The sequence below is a fragment of the Vidua macroura genome, chromosome Z (assembly GCF_024509145.1).
Source record: "Vidua macroura isolate BioBank_ID:100142 chromosome Z, ASM2450914v1, whole genome shotgun sequence".
Lineage (NCBI taxonomy): Eukaryota > Metazoa > Chordata > Aves > Passeriformes > Viduidae > Vidua > Vidua macroura.
In genome coordinates, this window is record NC_071611.1 from 47,235,051 (window position 1) to 47,262,848 (window position 27,798).

General features: G+C 39.3%; 1 protein-coding gene across 2 annotated transcripts in view; it reads left to right on the top strand.

The window, feature by feature from the left end:
* Positions 1 to 1,726: 1,726 nt before the first annotated feature.
* MTAP (methylthioadenosine phosphorylase) overlaps positions 1,727 to 27,798 on the top strand; it is a 33,664-nt gene continuing 7,592 nt past the window's right edge. Inside the window, exons 1-7 of one of the 2 annotated variants that reach the window (XM_054002578.1) lie at positions 1,727 to 1,790; positions 6,739 to 6,825; positions 14,107 to 14,165; positions 16,428 to 16,595; positions 21,843 to 21,945; positions 26,654 to 26,893; positions 27,435 to 27,557. In XM_054002578.1, coding sequence (XP_053858553.1) covers positions 1,758 to 1,790; positions 6,739 to 6,825; positions 14,107 to 14,165; positions 16,428 to 16,595; positions 21,843 to 21,945; positions 26,654 to 26,893; positions 27,435 to 27,557 — 813 coding nt within the window. In that variant the 5' untranslated portion in view covers positions 1,727 to 1,757. The remainder of the gene's footprint in view (positions 1,791 to 6,738; positions 6,826 to 14,106; positions 14,166 to 16,427; positions 16,596 to 21,842; positions 21,946 to 26,653; positions 26,894 to 27,434; positions 27,558 to 27,798) is intronic. The other variant, XM_054002579.1, reaches the window with a different exon arrangement.

Sequence of the window (27,798 nt, forward strand, 5' to 3'; positions counted from 1 at the left end):
AACAGAACAAGAAAAAATTCACTTCCATGTCAAACCACGACACTGTGGTAAATTTGAGTCATATTGTGGTATTACGGCTACACACTGAAGCCATAAAAGAAGTTAGCTATAACTTCACCTGAAAAACTGTAACTTCAGCTGAAGAAGTTAACATGTAGCATCATTTATGTCCTTCTTTCTCTCTTTATATAATGATTTTCCAAAGTAAATTTGTTATCAGTATGCTCTACATTTTGACCTGCAGTAAGAAAGTTTCAGCCTTTGTAACAAACATCCCAGCAGTGCACAAAGATCCCTAGCACACAGGGAACAAAACCCAAAAAGTGTTTAAAAGTGCTTAAAGCTGCACAGAGAGCACATTCCAGCTGAAGCATGAGTTCAGCACTGCTACTGCCTTAAATTATTGGGAGTATCCCTTCCTTTCGGTATACGAGGAACTCCCTCAAGATCTTAGCAGTTAAAATGTAGGACATATGTCCAGTGACAAATCTGAGCCTGCCTTGCCTAACAGATGCGCAACAGTTTTTTAACAGGCAGGTAGCACTAAATGGCATGTGAGAATAGCATGACTGGGTGGATAAGGTGTCTCCAGTCGATAAAGTTGCTTTAAAGAAAATATATCAAACACTTGTATGAGCAAGTACTTCCAATTAACAAGATAGTGGCTGTTTTTGAAAGCTATACATTTTATGAAAATATATAGAGATCTGTAATACCTACAGAAATAAAATGCATACATATATAAAAACTATTGATGTGTCTCAAAATGTAGGATTATGGTACAGTAGAACAAATGTTCTCCAAAATTACAGACTGGTAGCAACAAGAAAAATACCACAGATAGGAAATTTTTAATTATTAATACACAATAAAAGTGTTTATCTTTTTCTATCACTTGAAGCTCTATTTAGCTTGGAGAACTAAACATGTGTAAACTTTCTATGTATGTGTACTTCAAAAATAACTATTTTTCTTTTTTGCAAAATGTGCTCTAGTTTCTTCTCAGACATCTTTTTGGATATTGAAAAGACAATATCCAAATTCCTTAATAAGAAATCCTTGAAAAGACAATATCCAGTATCCTTATTTCAGAGCACATTAAAACTCTAAATTAATTAGATATTTTAATTTAAAACAAACCTCTTTTACTTAGTTAAAAATATTCTAAATTAGGAATTTTCATGTTGGTTAGAGCTAGAATTTAGGTCTCATTTTGCCGTTTCTGGCAGTCTGAGACTAATTGGCACTTTTCGGCTTCAAGTTAAGTTTTTTAGGATGGTTCAGGGATTTTGTGGTGCAGTTTAGCTCTACCTCTGTTGGCAAATTCAAGGATTTTAACTGGGGGGGAAAGTCAAATAAACCGCTGTGTTTCCAGGATATGGAAAGATGGTCTGACTGAAATACAGATCCTCTGACAATTATGTTTTCAGAGAAGCCGAGGCAGGGCTTGGCAATCTGAGCACAGAGTTGCACCTTTAAGTAAACAAACTATTTTCATCACATCACCCGCAGCACCACTCCGGCTCCACGCAGCGGAGGCTCCCGAAGTCGCCGCGGAGCGTGCAGGTCGGAAGGATTAAGAAGCAAGCAAGACGGCCTTGCGGCCTTAAGCACGGCAGGGCTCCCATTCCCCTCACGGCCCGGTGCTCCCCGGGCGCTCCCACAGCACGGGCGGCTGCTGCCCCCTGGCGGCTGGAACGCCCTTCCCCGGCAGGCTGAGCGAGGCCCCGGCGGCACCGCCCCGCTCTCTCGCCATCATGGCTGCCGCCGCCGCCTCGGTACCTGTGAAGGTAAGCGTGCTTCCGCCCAGTGGCGCCTCAGGAGGGCGGAGGTGGCGTCCATCGCCGCCCGCGAACCCTCCCTGCCGCCGTCTCGCGGCGGCTGCGGGAGCGAGATGGCGGGGGCCGTGCTGCCGCCCTCTCGGCGCTGCCTTCTTTGCTTGCTTGCTTCCTTCTTTCCTCCTTCCCTCCCTTCTGCCCGCTGCGTCTTTCCCCGCTTCCTGCCGCCTTCCCACCCTCCTGCTGCGCCGCCTGTCGGGAGCGGGCTCGGGGACGCGGCGGTGCCGCTGTTGGGGGCGGCGCCCGCCCGAGCGCGCCGTCGCCCAGGCCCATGCAGGGGCGACGGCGGCCGACCCGGAAGAGACGATTTTTTTTTTTTTTTTTTATTATATAATATTTTTTTTTTCTTTTTTTTTTTCTTTTTTTTTTTTCTTTTTTTTTTTCCCTGGAGAAATCTCCTTTTCCGGGTATCTGACCCGTGTGCGGTGTGTTGGATTTGTCAGTGAGAAGGATCGTGGCGGGTCTGTAGCTGTGGGCTCTGTTTTTAAACGTGCATGGAACTCTAAGCTTTGGCAGAAGTAAGGAGTGCAAAACTTCCTCTCTTAAGACTCATTTCCTGCGTGTTTGAAGAGCTGCTTAGAGCGGTGATAGCACCAGGGGCAGGCAGGCTCAGGCTGAAATTTGACTTTTCACAAACTGTGCATTATTTTTCTGCCATGAAATAGAAAAATCCCAGTCCTTTTGGGTGTAGAAAATAGTTAGAACCTGTCTTCAAAGTACAGATTTATTCTCTTAGGTGTAACTTATACACAGCTCGAAGTTTATCTCCTTTTAAGCAAAATTATTCATAATGCCATGCTCGTCCCTTTCTCAGTATCCCCCAAACAGAAGAGAGGAATACAGAACGGTTTGTTGGTGGTTAGTTGTCAAAAAGACCCACAGGTGATCATGCCATGTACTAGTGTTTAAGACTTGTTCATGATGAACAAATGTAGGCTGTTACTGCACTGATACCTCTATGCCTTTGGTTTAAACCTTGGAGAAGTTCACCAAACACCACATGAAGAAAGGCATACACTTCAGTGTGATTTTTACTTGGACTTTGACAGGGAAATGGGTTTGATTTTTGTAGTTACTGGTGTGATAACTTTTTGTTAGATTTCACGTCTGTTGCTCTTCATCCCATTGTTTGAGATTCACTCTGTTGTAATGCCATTTTACTTGAGATTTAATTCCAGATAACCTTTGATACAGGGTCCTTAAATTTTGCAAGTTATATCATTTGTGTCCCTTTGTAGGATGCAAAGTCTGGAATGGAGAATACAGTCTTACATATTTCCATTCTTGAAGTCATTCCTAGGTGTGAGGTCAGTTCTCTGGCATTTGAGGAAAGGCGAAACTTGTTCTTCCTTGGTCACATCCTCTCTGCCTTCCCATATGTTCAACTCCTGGACTGGTAGCTTGGAATAGAAGTCAGTGCCCCTGACGGGGGTGTTGTGGTTTAGACAGAATGCTCTCCATGTTACTGTTCCCACTGAAACCACTCCAAACCACACATCTCCCCATCCCCTGCAGCAGAATGAGAGGAGAGTTGGAGGCACAGAAGGTGAAGATCATGGGTTGAGATAAGAACAATTTACTGGAAACAACAATGAGAAAAGAAAACAAACAGTAATAACAACTATATGAACGAAAGAGATGAGCAGCTAATATGCAACTGCTCACCACTATGCAGAGCCCAAAAATACCCAATTGTCATGCTACCCTGACATGGGGACCCTTCCTCTGTTTTTGGAAAATGATTCAAAGTCATGTAAAATAACCTCCAGGTCCTAGTCAAGGCCCTCCCAGACTACTGCAAAAATTAATCCTGTCCTGGCCAGAGCCTAGAGCATTTGCATTCATTTTGATAATTTACTAGGAGGTTTGGAAAGCAGAATTTAGTATGGAATCAGATTTTTCTGTCTAGTTCCCAGATACAAATAGTATTTCTGGAGATGATGTAAACTGGAGGAAAAATAATTATCAAGTAGAATTAATTTTAGGATTAGAGCTGCCAGCTCCAAATTGACCTTACATGATTAGAGAAGCAGTTACTTCAAAAATCTCTGCTGCCTAACTTTCCTTCCACTGAAGTAGCTCTCCGGTAAATTATAAGTGAGCCCATATTTCTCTAGCCAGTGTTGCCTCAGGTGGCCTAACAGTTGTCCAGACTGCCACTGTGGTATGCTTGCAGTGGGTAAGAAAGCAGAATAAACTCAACATAGTCTAGGTCTTCTGTGCTTTGGGTTCTGCACCATGGGAGCTGTGAATATTTTGCAGGTTCATTGCAGTCTGCAATTTCTGACAGCATGGCTAGTGGTATAAAAGCCTACACAGGAACTGAACAGTGCAGCCAAAGTACATATTGATGCTGCTGCAGCCCCTGGGTCATGGAGCCTGAAAACAAATATGAGAGCAACCACACCAGGCCTATGCTGCCACAGGCCAGGCATGCTGCTTTCTGTACAGGAACAGTCTGCTACTGTGATGGATCTGTGTGTTTATAATAACCTTAAAGCACTGCAGTTCAAAAGTAACTTTTATGTTGTGCATCTGTAGCTGCTCTCTCCAGCATTGCATATTTTTCCTCAGTCCCAGCAACTTGTACTTTGCTAGATGTAAAAGCTCAGTTCCCTTTTGAATCCTAAGTCATAGGACGTTAGTAAAACAAGTGTAATACCCAGCTAAAACCAATAAAATGGCTGAAGGAACCTTTTTTTTTTTTTTTCCTTAGATTGAAAAAAATAAAAAGGCTCCATTTTGGTCCTGTCCTCTGACAATGTAGCAATCATCAGTGTTTACTGAATATATGCATGAACAGTGTTAAAGATAGTCTTCTTGATTGTGAGTTTGGTGGTTGTTCCTGTTGCATACCTTTCACAATTCTTAAGGCAATTTGTTATTCATCCTAAAATGTATAGTAGTTTTCAGGATTTTCATGAGCAATCCAAGTCAGAACCTTTGTGATAGCTAAGCAACACGAGTAACAAGGGAACAGACCCATCAATATTACTGCAAACAATGGTCTAGGTCTTCGCTAAAGCTTGTGTGTGTATTCAGGGTCAGAGCATGTGGGTTAGCACTGCTGTTTTCCTTTGCACTTCTCCTCGTGCTCCACAGGGGGGGTAGCAGAAGGAAGTAGGAGGCCGGTTAAAACTATCTCATGTATGAGCTTTTATACCACCGGCTGTGGAAAACTTTGTCAGAGAGGTGTTTATATGTAAACAAGAACACGGAGCCTCTGCTTGTTGAAAAGAAGTGTTTAGTGAGCCAGTTAATACAGTGGTTGAACAGATGGGGTGTCTACGAATGTAAAAGTAAGAAAAAGCTGAAGTAAGAGGCAGCTCTCTGTGTGTTGTGGAAGGAGGGTGTTGTATATTCAAGTCTGGAGGTTTTACTTGAGAAGTTTTCAGTCTTTGTGGTAATAAGTTACATCAGAAAGGTTGATTTTGAGGCAAATCAGTCATTATGTGTATTCAACTTGAAAGTGATACGAACTTTGCTACAGCTGATCATATTGAAGACAAAAAAGAAGCACTCATTTTCTCTATGTGTGATAAATGGTGACATCACTTTTAAGTACCATTACTAAGCTTTCAGTTGTGAAAAGCTTGACAATAACAATTCTGTCCGAAGAGTTACAAGTGTTCTGTATTCAAGAAAAATCTTGACTTGATTGAATATCTAATTATCCCTAGAGAGACAAAAACCAAGTTACTTTTCAATGATGAATTAGAAACAAGAAAAATCAGATGCATTTTTCTTAGCTGGAATATGCAATCATAGGCAAATCAAAACACAACAGGGATTTTAGTTGGGAAACCTCTTAGATTTTGTTGAGTCAGCACAAAAGACTAATTTTTTCCCCCAAAGTTTTCTTTCTTTTGGAGGTATAATACCATATAGAAATGCCTGTGTCTTGGTTACAACTATAGTAAAAATAATTTCCCCTCAATAGCTGTTCCAGTGCTGTGTTTTGGATTCAGAATGAGAATAGTGTTGATAACACACTGATGTTTTGGGTTTTGCTGAGTCATATTAATCCTAAATCAAGGACTTCTTTTTTCCCTGTCTCATGCTGTGCCAGGGAGGGAGTGAAGGGGATATGCAAAACTGGGAGGGAGCATAGCTGGGACAGGTGACCTAAACTGATTGAAGGGATATTCCACACCATGGAATGTCATGCCCATTATATAAACAGAGGGAGTTACCCAGAGAGTGGCCATTCTGAATTTGGGAATGGGGTCTGGCATTAGTCAGTGGGTGCAGAGAAAGGGTACTGTGCATCACTATTTTTTCCCTTTTTTATTATTATTACTATCATTTACCCTTATTATAATGTTTTCCTTTATTTTCAGTTATTAAGCTTTTCTTATATCAACATACAAGTTTTACTTGGATTCCAGTCCCCATCCCACCAGAGTGTAGGAGGAAAGAAGCAGAGTTTGAGCAAGTGGCTTAATTTCCAGCTGGGCTCAAAAATATGGCAGCCTGATATTCAGTATGGTGGTTATATGTAAGACTTTTTGTCTATATAAACAAAAAGCCTTTGTTTTAATGGGCTTTCTACATGTATTTCTCACTCATTACAGGCATTCCCAAATAGTCTTAACTTTTATATTGGAAATAAATATTTAATGGCACATCTTTGTGCATTTTTTTCATAGCTTTTTTTTTTAATTTGGTATCTTAAAGAGGAGAATCATGGGGAAGAAATTGGCAAGCTAAATACAGTTGTTTAAAATCAGGTATTTGAAATTTGCATTCTGGAAAATTGTAGTGGGCATATTATGCTTTGTTGATCTGTTGTCTATCCTCATCTTGAGAAGAAGATACATTTTGTCGCTGCCTGGTTAGTTTTTTAAGCATGCTGTTAAATGTGAATTGTAAGAAGACTAATATGTACTTTCTGTGTAAGATTGGAATTATCGGTGGAACTGGCCTGGATGATCCGGATATCTTAGAAGGAAGAACAGAAAAATATGTTGACACTCCTTATGGCAAGGTCCGTATAACCTTTTTATTTATTACTGAAAGCTTTTGCCAATTCTCAAGATGTTTGTATGCTTTAAGAATTTTCAGACTGGTAAATGAATGTATAAAGGAGGTTCTGGCACAACTGTTTTTAGTTGCTATGTATTGTGGGATTCTTACTTTGTAAAAACAAAGTATTATTGCAAAGATGATGTGCAAAGGAGACTATACCTCTTCTCATTTGTAGATTGGATGAATTTAGAAACTCACTGCTGAATTTACAATCAAGGGATAAACCCTCTCTTTCAAATTTGTACTGGTACGTGAACTGTATATCTGTCACCTTTCTGAATTGCAGAAAACTCTCCTTTGAGGTATATGAGACACCATTTTCCCTGTAACTAATGAATTATGTTTTACATGACAATATAAGATCATGCTTATTACCACATAATTTGAAAATTATTTAAAAATTAAGCTCTGAAACTGTGTTTGTGAGACTGGTACACCTGAACAATTCTCCTTTACATTGCTTCTGTCCTTTTCCTTAGCAGAAGGGAGTGCTGGCTAGGGCTGTTGCTCTAGACAAGACAAAGGATGAGGGAGATTTATAGGCAGGACGTCAAGGGGGAGTGATGTTCTAGTTGTCACACGAAGCTCATAGGAGAATTGGTTCTTAGGTAATCATGTCATAGGACATGGGGAGTCTAGGTGCTTTATAACTGCCATTGGAATTATATCTTACACAGTCTACCAGTGTATGCTGGTGTGCATACACAAAAATCTGGTATCTGGAAACAAGTGCTATTTTGTGACTGGAAGCTTGCCAGAAAATTCAGTGGTATGGTGTGTGATTGAAAACGGAATCCATGCGTCCACTCAAAAATGGTTTAAAATGGAGTGTAAAGAGCGAGAAGAGTTTGTATCCACACCATTAGGAAGGGGAAGTATGTTAAAGGAAGTGAAAACATAATCAGAAGAATGCATTTGACTTTGCCATTCTCTTTCAGAATTAGTTAACAAATTGTAATAGAATGAAGGAAACTTACCTCCTCTGTTTTCTATACTCTGGTTTCCAAAAGTAGCGAGCTTTGGTCTGAAGGAGAATCCACTAGCTAAACCAAACTAGTTGCCATTGCATTCCCTATTTCTTGAGAATCATGGATGTTCATCACAGCATGGATATGTTTGGAGACTGCTGACAAAGCAGAAGTAATACTATGCTTGTTGCAGATATTAACTGAAGCTTTCCTGTCTAAGACAGATGGAACACTTCTCCCTCACAGGGTTCTGTTCAGATCAGAGTTAAGGGCACAGTGGCAGCACAGCATTTGAAGGTCTGTTCTGTCACAGCATTGAGGTGCCACAGAATTTGGGGAATGCAAATTCTGCAGTGCAGTAAGTGGCCTACATTAGGGCTCAGTATTCCTGGGAAGAGTAGGAATACTTTCAGGATGGCTCCTGCACAAAGGAGTGAAATTATCTTCACCAGCCATGCACCTTTGGTCAATATGGAAGGCTTTTTTACTATTATTTTTTAACTAGTAAGTAGCTTATCTAGTGGGGTTTTTGTTCTGTGTTCTTCATAGAATGCAACATAAATAGCAGAAAATTAATGTTGGTGCCTGTTGTGGATAGTGACAGACCTTGGTCAATGAACTGCCTGTGTCTGAGCCTGCATGTTATGCATTTAGCATAGACAGAACTTAAAAGAGCTCATGAATATTTTTTCTTTGTGTGAGGAGGATGAGAATAGAACTGAGATACCATGGTATGAATCCAAGCCTGAATTCGAGATAATGTCGTGAGTTGAACTGGGACTGTTAAGCTGACCTGAATGGAGTCAGGTCAGTCAAAGAACGACAGCACAGCCAAACAGGAACCTTTTATCCTTTTACCTGTAATGGCTTGTCTTCCTTCTTTCTCTCTGTAGATCTGAACTTCTGATAATCAGGCCATTGACCTGATGGTTTTTTATGTAGATTTCCTCCTGTATAGAATCACATTAACTTCAGCAACTGAATGCAGTTTCCAGTTCAGCAGCTGATGGATTAGCCTTAGTGTAAGATGTGCAGAGCTTAGTCCACAAGTTGCAGTTGCACAAAGTACAATGGATTTTGATTGAAGCAGAAAAAACCCTCAAGTTCAATTAGTATTATTAGGTGGATCAATATTCACTTGCTTTGCTGCTGAGACTGTTTAGTATTCAGGAAGGACGTGTTACACAACCTACCACTCATTTTAGAACTACATAGTTGAGAGGAACAGCTATTGCTGAATGGAAGAGGGCAGTTCTATTTTTTTTAAGTGTGCCTGGAAAAGTTTAGAAGTTTATGGTTTCTTACTATTTTTTCCTAAAGGTATGTTTTGTTCTTGATTGTTACTGGAATAAAACCAAAATGAGACTTTTCTGCCATAAAGATACTTTTCATAGAGCTGTGAAATCAGTAGAGAGATAATCTGCCTGAAATTTTAAGAAGTAAAGGGCTTAATTTAAATAAATTTTGGAACTTTGTGGTCTTTGATTTCCTGGGAGAAACAGAGATGAAACATCAACCTATTTAGTTCAAGCAAAACTAGGAAGCATGAGAATGAAGAATGAAGGAAGGAAAATTGCAAGGCATAGTTACTAGAATGTATGTCCATTTCCGTCTGTCAGGTAAAAATGCAAAGCATACAATTCCACTTCGCTTAAATCTTTAATTCTTAAGTTTCTAGGCAAGGAGACTTCTGCCAAAAGATGTTTGACTGAAAAGCTTTCTGGAGTAGATGTTCCTTGAGACCATTGACATTTGACAGCAGCAAAATAGATTTTTGTCTAATGAAAAATGCTTTTTCTTTTAAAAGATAAATAATAACTTACATTTTCTTCATACAGAGTCCTTTAATTGCCTTCTGCTTTGGCCTTGTTGAATAGTAAGAATCATTTAACTACAAAATTTAGCATAGGGAATGTGGGAAAAAATGAAAAGTTTAAAGGAAACTATTATGACAATTTTTTGCTGTTCTCTATGTTGGCATTGGTCCTCTATGATTATCAAGTTACATTAGTAATAGTGAAAATGCAGAACAATAGTTTTTTAAAAAACTGAGTAAGCTTACAGCTCTTAATATTCCAGCTGTCTTTTCTCCTTGTCTTCCACCATTTTCAGTACATCAAAAATTTGATATTCTGTGGGAAATGTCCCAAAACCTTTTGAGATACTATCTCCAGATATGGAAAATATTAGTCTCCTACAGGATAATAGATGCTGTTCCAAGCAATTTTATCTTCATCATTGAATTTTGAAGCTCCTAAAAAGCTTTGTTCAGAGTATATTTTCAGTTAGATTCTCTTCCTTTCTGTATGACGGATCTTGATTCTGAATCACCTTCCTTGGTGGGCACTCTAGAAAATTATTCTAGGGGCTCCGTGTTTTTTTCAGGTCATAAATGTATCAGGCAAACAAAGCAGGGGGCAATTCCACCTTTCAATTGAGTGTTTTTTTGCTTGCATCAGGAAAACCTGACTGTGTAACATAATACTTAAGCTCATCTTCTACCTCCCCAAAACAATGTACATTGTTTGGTTCCTAAACTAGCTCACAGGTTGAATGGAGGCTTGCAGAACCTCTGAAGTATTTTTTCATCATGAGTGTTCCGTATTCATTCTGTTTTCTGTTCCAACTACCCTCTGAGGTGAGATCAAGGGAAAAATGAATTCTGTAGACACCACATGAATGGTACTTTGTGCATATTTACATTATAGACAAAGGGGATTTATTCCAATTGTTTGTTATTGTAATAATTTGGGATTAATTGCCCAGGGTTCTATTCTTTCTTTTCTGTTTTGCAACAATAAGTAATATAGATCTGACTTGTATTTTGTGAAAAGAGGGAAGTAGTTAAAGACATTTATGAAATTTTAATGTTTGAGATTTTTATTGGACCTTTTATTAAATTATCCTTTTTAAATACACTATTAGAGCTTTGACTTCAAATTGTTCCATTGAAAGTTTTTATTATTTTATCATCACTCCTGGCTATGACTGAGATAATAGTAGAGAGATACAGCACTTGGAAAGAAGTAGTGGGAGAAAGAAAGCAGAATGGAAGTATACATTAGCTATGTTACCTGGTTAACACATAGTTTGAAATGTCTGTTTCTATAACTTTATGCACATATCAATAGTTGGTCCAGCTATTCAATCTCTTTATGAGCAACCTGGATGAAGGGATAGAATGAGCCCTGAGCCAGTTTGCAGATGACAGAAAACTGGGAGGAGTGGCTGACACACTTGGAGGCTTTTCTGCCACTCAGAGGGACCTTAGTCTGGAGAATTGGGCAGAGAGAAACCTAATGGGATTTAACAAGGGCAAGTTTAGAATCCTGCACCTGGGGTTGAATTCCCACATGAGGTGAGAATAACCCCAAGTACCAGCACAGATGGGGGCTGACCTGCTGGAAAGCAGCTCTGTGGAGAAGAACCTGGGGTGATGGATGACAAGTTCAGCCTTGCAGTTAGGAGGGCTAGTGCTGTCCTGGTGTTCAGCAGCTAAAGTGTGGCCAGCAGGTCAAGGGCTGTGATTCCCCCTCTCCCTAGCCCTGGTGAGGCTACGTCTGAAGTGCTGTGTTGAGTTCTGGGCTCCTCAGTACAAGAGCTACTGGAAAGGGTCTGGCAGAGCCATAGAGGTGATTCAGGGTCTGGAGCATCTCTCTTAAAAGGAGAGACTGCAGAAGCTGGGCCTTCTTAGTCCAGAAAAGAGAAGACTGAGAGGTGATCTTGTCAGTACATATAAATATTTTAACAGTGGGTGCCCAGCGGATGATACCAGACTGTTTTCAGTGGTGCTCAGTGACAAGATAAGCAGTAATGGCTGTAAACTAAAACACAATATGAGGAAGAATTTCTTTACATTGAGGGTGGCAGAGCACTGGAACAGGCTGCTCAGTGAGGTCATGGAGCCTCCCTTGCTGAAGATGCTCAAACCCCCACCTGGATGTGTCCCTGTGTAACCTGCTCTAGGCGAGCCTGCCTTGGCAGGAAGGCTGGACTAGCAGATCTCCACAGGTCTTTTCCAACCCTAACAATTCTGTGATTGTGTGATCTTTATTTAATGTCTTTTAATGAACCATGATGCAGTATCTACAATTCTTTTCTTAAACTGTCCACTCATAATTTAACAGTGCTCTCTTTGTTCCAAGTATTTCTTTTTCTCTTCCATTTTTCTAGAAATCATGTGCCAAAAAGATTCGGTGTATCATGTGGAAAATGTGCAGAATGCATTTTGTGGAAATCAGTGCAAAGGTGTCAGCCAGACTCTTACACAACCATCCTGAAGCCTTTTGAAGTGCTGGGATATGAGCAGATTGGGAAGGAAACCCTAGCTGCAGCAACTAGATTTTGAAGCCTGTGAATTTCAAGGCTGTTGTGTTCTTTCTGCATCATCAATGTATGCCAGAATTCAGTGGCGTTCTGCGATGGAAATGAATATCAAACTACCCCAGTTCTTTTGAAAATTGGTATAAACTTAAATCTACCTCTTGGAATAAACTTGAATCTGTAACTTATAAAGCAAAGCACTTAGTCTTTAATCTGCTGATCTTTTTGATATGAGGCAAGAACTTTTACTGGAAATCCTCTTTAGTTTTTAAGAGTATTTTTGTAGTCTTTTGGAGACTTAAGTCCACAATTTTAATAAATGCTTATTACTTAACACAACAAATGTGTGTAAACAAAACAAACTCCCAAATGCTAATTTTTGTGAACCTTCCTTATTATGGAATGTTGCAATGGCAAGTTGCTGTGGCCACTAGACAGCAAGGCTTTTGCCCTATGTGAAATTTCACTCTTAAAGCCATGTTTGTTTGAGAAGAGTGTATGTAAGGTAAAGATTAAACACTAAATCGTTTAATATTAAATTGATACTTGGAAAGAAAAAAAAAAAGAAGGCAGAATAACTACTTTTTTAAACAGAAATGTTCTGGAATGTTCCCTTTTTTAAAAAAGAAATAGTAGGTGTCTGCCAGAATTTCAGCCTTGGTGATTGAGTAAGTTATGGTGCTTTAGAGAGCTTTCTCTCTAATTAATTGACTAATTGCCAAAAAGAGCAATGCAATAGGAAGTAGAAAGTGGGTTTTGTTTTTTTTTTAGAAATGGGTATCTTTGACATGGGGTTCCCATATCACTTCACTGTCAACCTCTGCAAATTTTCAAGTGTATAATAAAATCAACAGCTGTAAAATAAATGCTAATTGAAATCTTGCATCGAGCATTATAATTTTATTTCTTTTCTATCAAGTAGCTGGCAGCAGAATATTTCTAAGTGCAAATGTGTGAGTCAAGACACTTGCAAACTTGTGATCAGTAAATAAACCATGGTTTTGTTAGTAGCTGTTTTAACAAAAAGGAAAGCTATAGCATAGTATATTTCAGATCCCTGAAGGCCAGGAGCAGAACACAGCCTACAGAGCAGTTAATTTATTGTAATGACAGTTGATGACTTGGAGGCTGCCTGTCATGGGCAGGATGACCCGTCTCCATGGCAAGGTACACATTCCAGCTGGACAGCTAAAATCAAAATGCTCTGTTGTCCTAGCTGGTTGGTAGTCAGGAAGATTGTATTTTCTTGTTGTGTAGCTGTAATAGAAGTCCCTGGGCTGAGCAAGTACAACACTGCTTCTGCCACTTATGTACCAGAATTTCTCTGTTATATCACATTTCATTCCCCAAAAGCAGGACTCCCAGCAGCAGGGAAGAGAGAGTTTTTCAGGAAGCTAAGGTTGAGTGAGGGATGGGTTGGAGGAATCCATAACTCTTCACACCCTACTGCGAGCCCCAGTTAGAAAGGGGACAGAGAAGAGAATGTCGAGTGTTATGGGAAAGCACAGATTAAATGGGTTTTATGCTGGAAGAGGGCTTTAGTAGAGAATGGCAGCTATTTAGCAAAAAGAAGCTGACATTTACAGGAAAGAGTGAGTCGTGCTAACCAATTTGATGGTAACGTGGATGCTACTATTTTTGTGTTTGAAATACTCTTTTGTTATATTAGAAAATATTACAGTTTCAAACACCAAAGTAAAGAGTTGCAATGTTAATTTTTGTATGAACTCAGAAAATTTGTGGTAATCCTTCCTGTTTCAAGTTTGATCTTCCTGTTCCAGGCTGTTTTACTAACCTGTCATATCAAATGGCACAGCTGAGCTCAAGAAAAACTGGTTACAATTGTAACAGGTATTTTTCTTCTGTAACTGTTGCAGTTATTTTTAGGTAGTAAAGGTTTATAATGTGATTGTCAAACGGTAACTCATTCTTATGTGCTTGTGTTGCAGCCATCGGATGCTCTGATTTTGGGAAAAATCAAAAATGTGGACTGTGTGCTCTTGGCAAGGTAAATGAGCATTTTAAGGGGGGTTGTATTGTACGTCTTAAAGTCTTCTCAGAATTTTTTCATTCAGTGAACTGAATTTCTGCTCTGACATCATCTTGCTCTCTGTGGTTGCTAGCAAAGTCCAGCGCACATTTGGGTTTTTTCATAAGCAAGTTTGATGCTGCAAGGACTGAGAGTATTAAAAATGCTGTCTAGGTTAGTTAAAAAAATCTAGTGGGAGGTATTGCCCTAGTGAGAATGGCAGCCTGCAGGGCCACCTGCTCTAATGGTGGGTAGGTGATGCTGATAACCTTACTAATCAATTCATCTGCTCACTATGTTTGCATATTTCTTTTGTGAAACAGAGAAAATGTCTGCTTCCAGATGAACTATGCTACCACTGTAAACTCCTCCAAATCATTCCCTTAGATTATTGAGTCCTCTTGCTGTTACAATAATTGCTGAGGGGGCTGCATCCCCTGCAGTTCTCCCTCCCTATATAATTTTTATTCAGACATTTTTACTATACTTGAAGAGACTCTGGAAGCAGGATCTGCAGATGAATGTGTGGAAATATTACACTGGTGTAACCATGGATGTCTAGGACCAACATGCTACTGGATTAAATGTAAGAATATTATCACAGTTTGTGGCACCTGGGCAGAATGGACAGAGCAGGTGCTGATGATAGGGCCTCTCAGCAGGCCAAGTCAAGGTAATTAGTCAAGCACAGGATGCATCCAGGGAATCCAGGCAGGAACCTTAGGAGGTGAGATACAAGACTGTAGCATGTGTCTAAAGCCCATCTCGCTCTGGAGACAAACTACAACATACATCTGAAGGCTGTGGGGTAGACCAGGCTGGGTACTGGCACACTGTGACATAGCTCAGGCCAGAGGTGAAGACTGGGGCCTGAGCTTGGAGGCTGGAGCACCCAGGCTCACAGGCATCAGGAGTTTCTGTGGAGGCTCAGGCTGAGACTGGCCAGGGTACTTAGGACCCAGTGGTGGACTCAGGGCCCTGATTCTTTTTATTCCATTGTTTTTCCATTAAAGCTGCTGACTGCTAACCATCTCTGCAACTACACTTTTGTCTGTGGTTTTACTTTTCTTATCTTTCATGGACTTTGCTCATGTATTTTATTACAGCTGGATAACATTTTTCTCATTTTCTCAAATGAACTGCTACACTGAGTTCTCATAGCTGTACTGTTTCAAACTAGTCTTTGGACCAAAGATGTCTGAACAACTTGCCTGTGCCTTATCTTCTCCCTGGCATTTATGACCATTCATATAGAAACCTCGCAAGTTTACTTTTAGGGCTAAGGTACCTGTAAATTTTTCTTTGTGTTTTGGCTTCTGAATCAGATTGGAAAAGAAGAGGCATGTATATTCTATAAGAAGTTTATGACAGCAACTGCAATAAAGCAATAGATCTGTATGCCTAGTAGCTTATCAGAAATGCTAATGACAGCATGGGAATCCTGACTGACAGTGCTTAATCATGTTGTGTGCAGTTCCTGAATGATCAAATTCTTAGGGTTTTTTGGCCTCTGAAAAAGATCAGTTGAGAAATTAAGTTCCTTCTTTTCTCTTACATGGCTGAAAATCATTTTCTAATGTGTTTAATCATGTAAGTGATGTGCTTCTGTAGCAAAGACAGAGATAGCACAAAAGCTTGTGCTTATAAGACCAAGTATTTCCTGTCTTGGTGAAAAAGAATACTGCATCAGTGTGAAGTCATACTTTTAATTTATGAAAGCTGTCAGATCACTTAAAGATCAAAATGTGATGATTCTACTGTTTCCTTTGGAAAGATGACAGAACACAATGTTCTGTGATGTGCCACTCTTTGTGTAGGAGAATACAAGCAATGCTTCTGGGCAGAAAATTTGTGGAGGTGTATATAAATTTTTCCTGTAATGTTTGGAAAAGGGGTTTCAGAATCTATGGAACTGACTTAGAAGATTCAGAGAAAAATGCTTATTTTTATCTAGAGGTTGCTGGTGTATATTTGATTGTATTTTTAAGATTATTTTCATTACAGTCTTGAACTTAAAATTTTGCATTTGAAAAGAAAATTATACCACTGCTTCATAAATTGAATTCCAGGAGAAGCTCAATACATTTAGGAAAACAAAATATACCAGAAGTAGCTGAAATGGTCAGTTCCACTCCCAATTTTGTTAGGAGAAATATGTTTCCTGAAATTCTCCTTACTTGAGAGAAGGAAGGCCATTTCAGTCTGATTTATTTTACTCTCTTGCTTCATGTATCTTTGTAGACATGGAAGGCATCATACAATTATGCCATCAAACGTCAATTACTGTGCCAATATCTGGGCATTAAAAGAAGAAAATTGTTCCCATGTATTAGTGACTACTGCCTGCGGTTCATTACGAGAGGAAATACAACCTGGTGATCTTGTCATAATTGACCAGTTCATTGACAGGTGAGTAAGAAGGAGGAGAAAGAGGAGGAACAGGGTTAAACCATATAATAACATGTTCATGTTAAATTAAGTTTTTGTAAAGTAAGATGATAGCCTCAGTTCTTCTGTCAAAAAGTAAGATTCATACAAGAAAATATGATAGGAAATGGGAATGTGATCATAAGAAGTTCCATTTTAACGGACACAGAAGTACTAGGCTTTGAAGAATGGCCGTAAATGAGCCAAAGTGTAGCTCTGTGGGAAGATTGTTCAGAAGTAAAAGAGATCTTCCATTCTCAGATGTGGGAGAGAAACATGAATAAAAGCACAGGCCATCCCAAGCTTTATGAAGAATCTGAAATGAGATGGAGTGGTACAAGAAAGCATAGTAGGAGTCAGCTAGGTAAATATATGTCATAATAATGAGGTCCTGCAGAAGAGAGATAAATGCAACACAGTCGCAAAAGAGAGGAGGTTGTTTTAAAACAAGAATAGACACTTACATATCTTATTTTTTAAGAATCATAAGGAAATAAATTTGTTTCCAAAGTCTGTACACCAGCTGGTCTTTTCCTCCTTGATCATCTGACTAGAAAAATTCAAGCAAAGCTGAGGGCAAAATAAAGCTACATTTAAAGATCACCAGCAACACCAATAATTCAAAGATCTGGCTGCACATTTTAAAGGTAAATTTACTTTTAATACTTGGAGGAGTATTATATCTTGAAGTCTTATTTCAGTATTCCACATAGTTTGAAGTATTTAAAATGGCTTATGCAGCTTCTTTGGGCATTTGTGGTGCTGCTGGTAGTATTTCAACTGAAATTATTGAAAATTTAACTGAAAGTATTGCCAACTGAACATATAAACATAGATTTGTTCCCCACACTGCAGTGCTATTCAAATTTTGACTTATTAACTTTTTTTTTTTTTTGCATGTGTAACTGAAATGCTTTTTTTCTTGTAAGAGTAGGTTTTAGGTACAGTGTATCTAAATTACTAAGTACCCTGAAGGGGCAAGCCCTGTATAAAATGCTTCTTGTTATACTAGAGTTGATTTATGGGTGAATGTGAGCTATATTGCTGACAATACTCTTTTTTTTTCAGTATTGATACTGATTTATGTAGGAAAGATATTAAACAGACTTGGGGACATGGTTTGGATGATTGTAAGTCAAGCAGCAGTTATTTTGACTGCATTATCACCTGACAGACTCCTGGGTAAGTGACAGGAGCCTCTGTTTGCCATTGGTGAACCACACCTGGAATACCGTATCCAGTTCTGGGCTCTACAATGCAATTTGGAAATGGACATTCTAGAGAGAGTCCAGCAGCAGACTATGACGATGCTAAAGGACTGGAGCATCTCTTCTAAGAGGAGAGGCTGAGGCAGTGAGACTGTATAGCCTGAAGAATACTAGACTCAAGGGGAATATCATTGATGTGTAGAAATATCTGAAGGAAGGGTGCATAGAAGAAGCCAAGCTCTGTCCAGCAGCACCCAGGATCAGAGGCAGTAGGAACAGACTGAAACACAGGAGGTTCCCTCTGAGCATCAGTAAACACTTTTTACTGAAGGTGACTGAGTACTGGCACAGGCTGCCCAGAGAGGTGGCAGAGTCTCCATCCTTGGAGGTACTCAAAGCCATCTGGATATGGATCAGGACAGCCCATTCTAAGTGGACCTCCAGAGGCCACTTCTACCCTCAACTGGTCTCTGATCTCTGTTTTCATTTAGAGTTTATTCAGATGGTCACCAGTAATAAGTTATAGCCTATTTATGAACAGTGTTTTGTTTGGGCAAGTAAGTTTCCATTTTGATATAGGCAAGTGGAAACTTGTTGTGACTTGTTTAATGGCATCAGGAAACCAAAAAGCTTCTCAGAAAAGCATGTGAAAATGTTTCAGTGTGGAAAATTATATGTAATATGAATTTTTAAATCATCCCCAAAGTACAATTTAATTCAGAAAACTGATACATTGTAATAGTCTGTCTCTTTTGACAGCTGAATTTCTGTGTCAAATCTTTTTCTCATAATGTTCTATTCCAGGGAGTGTTGGACTGCCAGGTCTTTGGAGATAGGGTCTGCATTTAGCCCTTCACAGCAGTCTAAGAGTGATTGCATTATATAAGTCACTATGCCAACAGTGCTACTGATGGGAAGATATTTTCATGGGACAGAATATTTTAATTGTCCACCAAAGTCTGAAAAGATGGAATTTTTCTGAAATACCTTCTAATGGACAGTCAGGGTCATGCAAACAATGTTAATAGTCTTGAAAAGACGGAACTGGTTAAATTTGCAAAAACAGTCAGTTATTATTCTTCAAAGGTATTCTGGCTTCTGTATGGTGGTTAACCCATGCCAGGCATTATATAGGAAAGAAGTTGTGGTCTAGGTGGCAAGGCTTTACTCATGCCACCATTAAAATCAGTGCCTTCTGGTGTCCAGGTACCTTTTAGTATCTGGACTCTCTCTCTCTCTCTCTCTCTCTCTCTCTCTCTCTCTCTGTATATATATATATATATATATATATATATATATATATATATATATAAAACAGGGAGAAATCTTATTCTCAATTACCCTTATAGGTGTGAAGCAAAAAGAAGGAACAGTGAATAGGAATTGGAGAAGAGCTAGAACTCTACTAGCTAGAACTGTAGGCAGCTACTGTAATTTGCTCTCCTTGGGCATGCACACCATGAAATTAATGACAGGATTGCAATATAAGGAGTTGTGTAGGACTTCTTCCTAGAATAGGTTTGACTTACAGTGTGAAACACTGAATAGGTGTAATTAGAACTGTGTAAGATTTCCAAACTTTTGAGAGCCTAATTCTGCAGGTCATTACCACACCTAGTGTTTGATTCCATATATATTCTCTGCTTTCTTTATGCTTATTATTTTGTGTATTTAAACAATAAAACATACATTTTATTAAATAAATATAAAAATACATATATTGTGTTCTCCTTGCTTCCAAATCCAAAAATAACCACTTGCTACTGTAGGCTGCAAAAGTTGTTCTCTTCTTTAGAAGGTACTTTAAAAATCTAGGATATTTTTTTCTGCCTTTGACTCCTGTTAGTAAATTGCAGTACTGTTAGTCAGTTGACTACATCAGACTAATTGAGGGCTTTAGAATACTTTCTGTTTGGTTTGCTGCTGCTATTTGCTAGGAAGAGAAGAGCAAGATAGTAACTACTTACTTGAATGACTCAGCTCAGTTGGGGAGATGCAGAAATTAGCTTCCTGTAACACCTGCCAGTTTTATTGTTTCAGTTCTCTGTGTCACAAAACCAACTACAATTACTGCAATATTGTCAAACTTCATAAATTTTTTGGTAGAATTTTCTTTCAGTGTCCCTGAAGATGCAGAGCATACTGAGCCTGCTTTTTATACACATATGCCAGTCTGAATTTACATTTTGTCTTTTAATTACCAGTACTTTGATAATTCAACACTGCTGGAAGAAGGGTGAAGGTGATGATGGAAATGGTAGAGGGCTGTTTGTCACAGATGGAAATGACTGGTTTGTTCATTTGTTTGAGTTGTATTTTGCTTCCTAGAATCAGTCACAGTCAGAATTGCCAGAAAATCTTTTGATACTGTGATAAAACCAAAAAGAAGGAGCAAAAGCCACCTTATTGTCAGATTAAAAGTGTAACTGTTGCTGTAGGTACAGGGGCTTAATGGGGTTTAATTTCCAGGTGGGTTTAAACTACAACAGATGGAGAAGATAAATTATCTAAGTGCAAACACATGTGGTCTATTGTTCAAAGCATTTATAGGTCTTACTGTTGTTACTTAGCCCCATGCAGTTTGTATGAATGATGCTAAACATAGTGGGATTTCTTTATGAGGCCATTTAATGATGTAGCCATTCTCTTCAAAGAACACAGAGTGTCTGAAAGTCAGATATTAATATTTATGCATATGAGATCTTTCCTTGGGCTTTTCTGATTGAAAGTGCCTGGCTAACAGCATCTGAATACCATAATGCAAGAAATGGATTGTGGCTTTTACCATTTCCTCCAACTCTAAATAATTCATTAGCAGACAAAATAGACAAGGTGTGAAAAACTGGATATATTCTATTTGCAGTTTTTCAGTATCCCATAAAGGAATAATTAATTTTAGTGTTTCAACTGATTTTAACAGCTGTATCCCATTTTCCAGATGTTTTTAATTTGTCCATCCTTTCCTGTTTTATAATCTCATTCTTAAGAATTGGTGATTGGCAGTACTTCACATTCTTAATGCATCCTATTGATGAATTTTTTTGTTCAAACCTACTCTAACATGTCAATTGTATTTAAAACCTTCTTTTAAATATTTCCTAGTGACTTTACTGGGGAACTGTTATAAAAAGTATTACCAGCAGATACTTTGTCTTTCAACTGGGGATTGAATTTGCCTACTGTCTTTATTTTCCCCTGTAAGGCACAATATGTGACATACTGCAGGGAAGAAGTGAGTGTCTAAGAACATTATTCCAGATGGTTTGCACCATCCAATTGAGTGGATGCACCAGTGCCATTGGGTGGATTAGCTTGAGGCAGTGCTTTTGAGGGTGAGGTGATAGTGGGTTCCATGTGTTCCAAAATGGCATGCTGAATGGTGATTTCAACATGGTTTGACCATTTCCATCCATTGAAAGAAGAGAGAAAAAGGATTATTTTACTTGGAAGCTAGAACTACATGTGTGTGTGATCTTTCTGAGAAAATGAAGTTCTCAGAACATCCTGTTTCAAGGTTTTTTCTAGTTGAATTCACACTTCCTTCGTGCTGGAAGCTATTTCTGTAAATTCCTATCCTTTGGGATGTAGGAATGCAGTGATACAAACAAGTTCTATTTTGACTAGTCTTGTGGTAGTTGAGATTTTATTCCTTCCCTTTCTTAAAGCTTACTTACATGTTTTTCCAGAGGTTACATGCCTGACTATTGAATTAGCTGGCTGTTTTGCAGTAGAATCGCATCACAATAGGGCTGTTTGTATTATTTAGGAACAAATCAGCATTTCACTGTCTTGGTTAGCAAAAGATTTTCATAATGAATTGACAATGGACTAGTGAAGTAACAGTTTTATAGTGTCCAGCTCAATTCTCAAAGGTTTGTACAGAGGCAGAACAGGATTACAGGTGGTCACTAATATAATCCTGATTTTTTCTTCTGCTCCCAGGGATGCTGTGTTTTTTGATTTGTATCAGTTTGTTGCTTTCTCTTTCTGTTCTCTCTAAGCAAGTTTCCTGCTTTTCTAGGACAACTAAAAGACATTGTACTTTATATGATGGACAGCATTCCACTCTCTCAGGAGTATGTCATATTCCAATGGCTGAGCCTTTCTGCACCAAAACCAGAGAGGTTAGTGAATTCTGTAATAGTATTAAGAAATGTTGTTTCTATGGCACTTATTTGTGATATTTTAATTGTGCATTCTTAGAATATAGAGGCAATATGCACCTCTTTATCCTATTTCTCAGATACATCATGGTATTAAGGACGAATGTAACATTTAGAAATCATGGGAAGTAAAAGAACTTGTGTCTGTCTTCCTAAGTCAGTTGGCAACATATTTTCCCAGAGTCTTAATAACAGGACAAAAGATCTTTGTTTTAATCAGGTAACCAGCCAAGAAAGCAATGAAGTGAACAAAGCAGATAGGATTAGAAATTAGTTCAATTTTTTTCTGAATAAAGCTGCACCTATTGTAAAGGCACTCTATGTACTCAAATATTTAAACAAGTAGTGTTTAAAGTAGTGTTTCACAAGAATTGCAGTATTGCATTTGTGCTTTTGTGTATTGTAGGGGTGGGTGGTGGTGGAGAGTCAAGGCTTAGGATGTTAAGCATGGAAACAAGCCAAATTGTATTTGTTTTGCCAATTGTATTTATTCGTAGTTGTTGCTCTTCGTGGCGTCACTTCAAGATTTTCAGGCTTCTCAGACTACAGAGTATGAAACACGTCTCTGTTTCTCAGCACCTTTATAAGCTTCTGGGAGGAGTGCATCTGATTAAATATATCACCTTAGTGTATTCCTAGAGTTGAAGAAAAAGGAAGGTGAAGATTAAACTGCATGTTTTGTGGTGTTGTGGAATGCTCTGATCGGTAGCTGCAAGGAGGTACATTCTTCAGAGGAACAGGAGTACTTGCAGAATCAGTCATATTCATCTAAGAGACCTGCTCTCTACAATCAAGACAAAGTTGAATTGTGAAGCAGGTGGCTCACATAACCAGACCACGTACAAACATTTGCATTACTGAGCTATTCTGCTTTTGTTGCCAATTCGCTTCAGCATCATTATGTGCTATTTTTGTTAATTGGCCACACTGTGGTTTAGAGATACCTGCACTGGGAATCAAGGTGTTTTACAATGAGCTAAAGATATTTTACATCTCATGAAGAAACAAACCACTGCATATTATACATATGCATGCTTTTGCCCTTTTTTCAATGAACAGTGAATTATGCAAAATTATTGCATTTTTCTTACTTTTCTTGCAAAAAGAGCCTAGCTACATGCTCTTACCAAAGATTAGTAGGTATTTCGTTGCTTTCTACTGTCAGCATGGTGTCATATTGCAGCAGATGCAAGGAGTTTATTAAGAAATTGATTGAAAAGTGTTATTACTTTGGTGATTGGCAGTACTTCACATTGTCATTTTTTTTAAAAAGTAAGTACTCATACATAAGACATTTCCTGAGACTGCAGGAAACAGTTTTCTTTCGGCTGGTAACAAGCTAGAGATGTTATTTGGGTTTTACATTTTTTGAAAAGCCAGCAGAGAAATGTACCTTTTCAAACAGAGAAAAAACATTTAGGTACTTCCCAGTCTCACATGTGATCATTATCTCATTAGCCTGTGCATTCTAATCAGCCTGAGAGATGTTTTAAAGAGCATGTGGGTTTTGAGCTCTTTGTGAGACTGAGAAGGAGTATTTTCACTTTATTTTAAAATACCAGATAAAAGTGATATAATTTTTTTCCTGAAACTATGTCTGAAAATTATTCAGCACAGTTTATGCCAGTTCAGAGGAATTTCATAGATAAGTGCAATAATAATAATTAAAAAAACACCAAAATTGTGAATGTAATATATTTAAGGAATTTTGCAACAAAACATCTGAAACCTTCATATTATACTGCATATGTGCAAATACATTAAAATGATCTGGTTTAGTTGGTTTATGCACTGTAAGTTAAATGAGAATCTAAATGGAGTTTATCTTTTCCTCTAAAAGTTTTGAATAATATAGGGTATCTTGGGTACTGCTGCTACTTTTAGAAACTGAGGCCCAACAACAACTTATAGGCAGTAAATTTGGAATTTCGTAAAGAGTTTCATAAAGATACTGCTCATGTGTGGTTATGTCATGTCAGTTGGTCTGTTGATTTATTAACAATGTAATTAACTGGCATTCCTCTAAACATATATTCAGAATTAATAGCATCCATAAACCAAAATATTTGGTGTGATTAATACTAGATCAACTTACAGCACAGAACAACTCACGGAATATTAAGGGGTTATAAAGGACCTTGAAGATTATCTAGCCCAAACTGCCACTGCCATGTGCAGGGGTACCTTCCACTAGAACAAGTTGCTCAAGGCCTTATCCAACCATGCCTTGAACCCTCCCAGTGTTGCAGCATCTACATGGGCCTGTTCAAGTGTCTCACCCCTCTCACGTTAAAAAATTTCTTCCTAATATCTAACCTAAATTTCCACTCTTAATTTGTGGCTGTTACTCCTTGTCTTATCACTACAGTTCCTGACAAGGAGTCCCTCTCCACCTTCCCTGTAGAACCCTTCAGATATTGGAAGGTTGCTATGAGGCTTCCCCACAGCCTTCTCTTGTCCAGGCTGAACAACCCCAAATTTCTCAGCCTATCTTCATAGGGGAGGTGCTCCACTGCTCTTACCAATTTCATGGCCCTTCTCTGGACTTGTTCCAACAGTTCCATTTCTTTCTTATAGTAAAGACCCCAGAGCTGGATGCAGTATTCCAGTAGGGTCTCGCCAGATCAGAGCAGAGGGGCAGAATCCCCTCCCTTGCCCTGCTGCCCACACTGCCCTGGATTCAGCCCAGGATCGCATTGCCTTTCTAGTCTTGGAATGCTCATGGCTGGGTCATGTTGAGTTTTTCATCAACCATCACACCCAAGTCCTTCTCGACAGGGCTGCACTCAATACTTCTTCCAATCTGTAGGTGTGTCAGGTGTTGCCACAACCCAGGTACAGTGCAGACTTACCCGTTTACATGCATCTGCAGCTTTATGTTGTTGTGCTGCTCCACAAAATCCATTGCTCCACACGATCCACTGATCTGCATGCCAGGGAAAAGGTACCCACACTTGAGCTGTTGCTGCTTGTTGCATCTGTTTGTGTTGAGTGTAGGCTTCTCACAGTGTTTTGCATGGAAACTGCTCCACAGAGCATAAGTCATGATGCTAAGAAGTTGCTTCTAGTGGTGTCAGACTAGGTTTTTCACTGCTACTTATGAAAAGGTTATGAAGGTCCTTCCTGGCCTACCACAATTTTTGGAAGTGCTTTTGCTTTCTTTTCTATCTTTTATTTTTTTGCTGATGGCCATTTTAAATAGATGTCATTGTAGTTCCTTTCACTCTCCTACTCAGGACAGTGATGAGCATCCTAGTCCCATTTATCTAGGCTGGTATCCTCTTATTCCAAGTGTATCAACTGGCATTATCCAGGCCACTTACCAAGAGAGAAAGTCAGAATTATTCTGCCATGTATGAGGTTCTCATTTGAACTAAAAAAACTGATGGGAAGTTGTCTTGGTTTGAAAAGCAGGTGTCTACTAGGGAAGGCAGGAGCTTCCCTTGCAATGGAGAATGTAAACCCCTTCCCTCTCAATTGTTGTCATTTTGAAATTAAGGGGCTCTCAGGCAAAAGGATATGAGAATAGGAATAACAGTTCATTACTAGTGTGTGCAATAAAGCAAACAAAACCAACACTGGCGTTAACACCAAACAGAACCAGGCACTCCGTCCCAGCCTTCTTGGCCATGGCACTTTCCCCTCTGGTGCAGTTCCGGGCACAGCCAGCAGGGGCGCTGCTGCTCCCGGTGGGCGGGGCAGGTGCGGTGACTCCCCCGCGGCTGTAGGGGGCGCTGTGGCGCGGGCTCGGGGAGCACGCGGCGATGGCGCCTCGGCTGAGATGGGCAGGGATGGAGGAGAGGCTTTGCTTCACCAACCCTGGGGAAGCCGATCCTGGTGCTGAGCAGGACTGAGGAACATCGAGCCCACAGCAGAAGAAGCAGGACCGAGCTGGGCTCTGGCAGCAGCAGCAAATTTCCTTTCCAAAACAGCAGTTCGGACCATCCTCCTCTGAAGAAAGAAAGCTAGCAGCTGCCCCAGCCCTACTTTACCTGTCCCACTCCCCTGAGCCTGGCCAATTATTTTGTTTTTCTTCAGTACCCTGTTTTTCCTTAAGTACTCAGTCATTAAAGTTTCCTAGCAACTTACAGGAAAAATTCTGTAAGTAAAAAGGAGCAAAAGGAAAGAGACCTAACCTCCAACAGACTACATGCTATATGTCCAGTATACAGCTCAGCCACTGGCATGGAAAATGTGGTAATAATTTCTGCACAGATTCCCAGGGTACTCTTTGAAGTATGTGCTTGTAAAGTTTTACTTTCAAAATAGAAATTTCTTACTACTGTTTTCAGTGACTCAGCTCCACCATGTGATAATGTAGTGCTCAGTGGAATGCTTTTACCTGCAATTCTGCCTGCAATGTAGGCACAATCTAAATGTGCAAAAAATTCTGTTTCCCAGTTTTCTTGGTCTGCATTGAAAGCAGTAATCCAACTGATACTAACACAATCAGATGAGTTCAAGTTCATCCCTGTTGGTAGGACTATTAATTTTTCTTGTTGGGTGAGGAAAACAAAACTCATCTTTAGTTTTGGACAGCTGTAGTCATATGATATATATGACTACTCTGCATAAAGCTAACTTCTTTTGTGTGCAAGTTTTCGATGGAATGCAAAGGCAGTGCACGAAGGGAATTATTTCCTTTCCTCAACATTGGCATGTTTTGCAGGTTCTTATTGAGACTGCCAAGAAGCTGGGGCTCCAGTGTCACTCCAAGGGGACAATGATCACAATTGAAGGCCCACGTTTCAGCTCTCGAGCAGAAAGCTGTATGTTTCGCAGTTGGGGAGCTGATGTTATCAACATGACTACAGTGCCCGAAGTGATTCTTGCAAAGGAAGCTGGAATGAGTTATGCTAGTATTGCCATGGCAACAGATTATGACTGCTGGAAGGAACATGAAGAAGCTGTGAGTGAAACTTTTTTCCTCTGTTTTTGCCCTGAGGGATTTGGATGAAAATGTGTAGGTTTTGATCAGAGATGACATACTGTACTAAATGTATTCTTAATTACGTTAGAATCCCTGAGTTATTCTTGATGAATTATTGTGAAAGTAAAAATAGAATCAATTGTTGCTATTTCATTCATTTTCATGAGCCTGCCTCACTACTAGCAAACCTTGTGTTTCTTGTTGTCTGAATCAGGGGGTCTGTGGATATGAAGCTCATGAATTCTGCGTGACTTGTCTTCTTTGTGACTCAATTGGTCTGGTTATTTTCCTTTTGCAGCTCTGCGCATATGCTTTAGTATGTATATGCTTTAGTTCTCCTAGTTGTTTGCAATATACAAGTATAAACCATACACACACAGAGGAAAAAACATTTGTACTATCTAAAAAGACTGATAATCTAAGGCTTCACTTTTGACACTTCTGAGTTAAATTTATTTGGGTGTTTAAAATGTGTGCCATCAAAATTGAGAGACACCACTCAGTTGTATTGTATTTCTAGGTTTCAGTGGATAAAGTTTTAAAGACACTGAAAGGGAATGCAAATAAGGCTACAAGCATACTCCTTACTGCTATACCTCAGATAGGCTCCATGGAATGGACCAGCACCCTGCACACTCTGAAAGTAAGTATGTGAATGAGGCAAGGGACAGTGTATGTGTGTGTGCACACGCAACACAGGTGTATGTTACAGGATGTTTTTGCTTAAATCAAAATGTTTCAGAGTAAACACTTCAAGAAACCAAATTTATTCAAGAAGGGCAGACAGATTCTACATGATTCTTGCAAGTTTTATTGCCAAGATCTAGCTTCAGTTTTACAAGGAGTTTTGGAAAAGGTTAAAAAAAATGGATAGCTATATATGA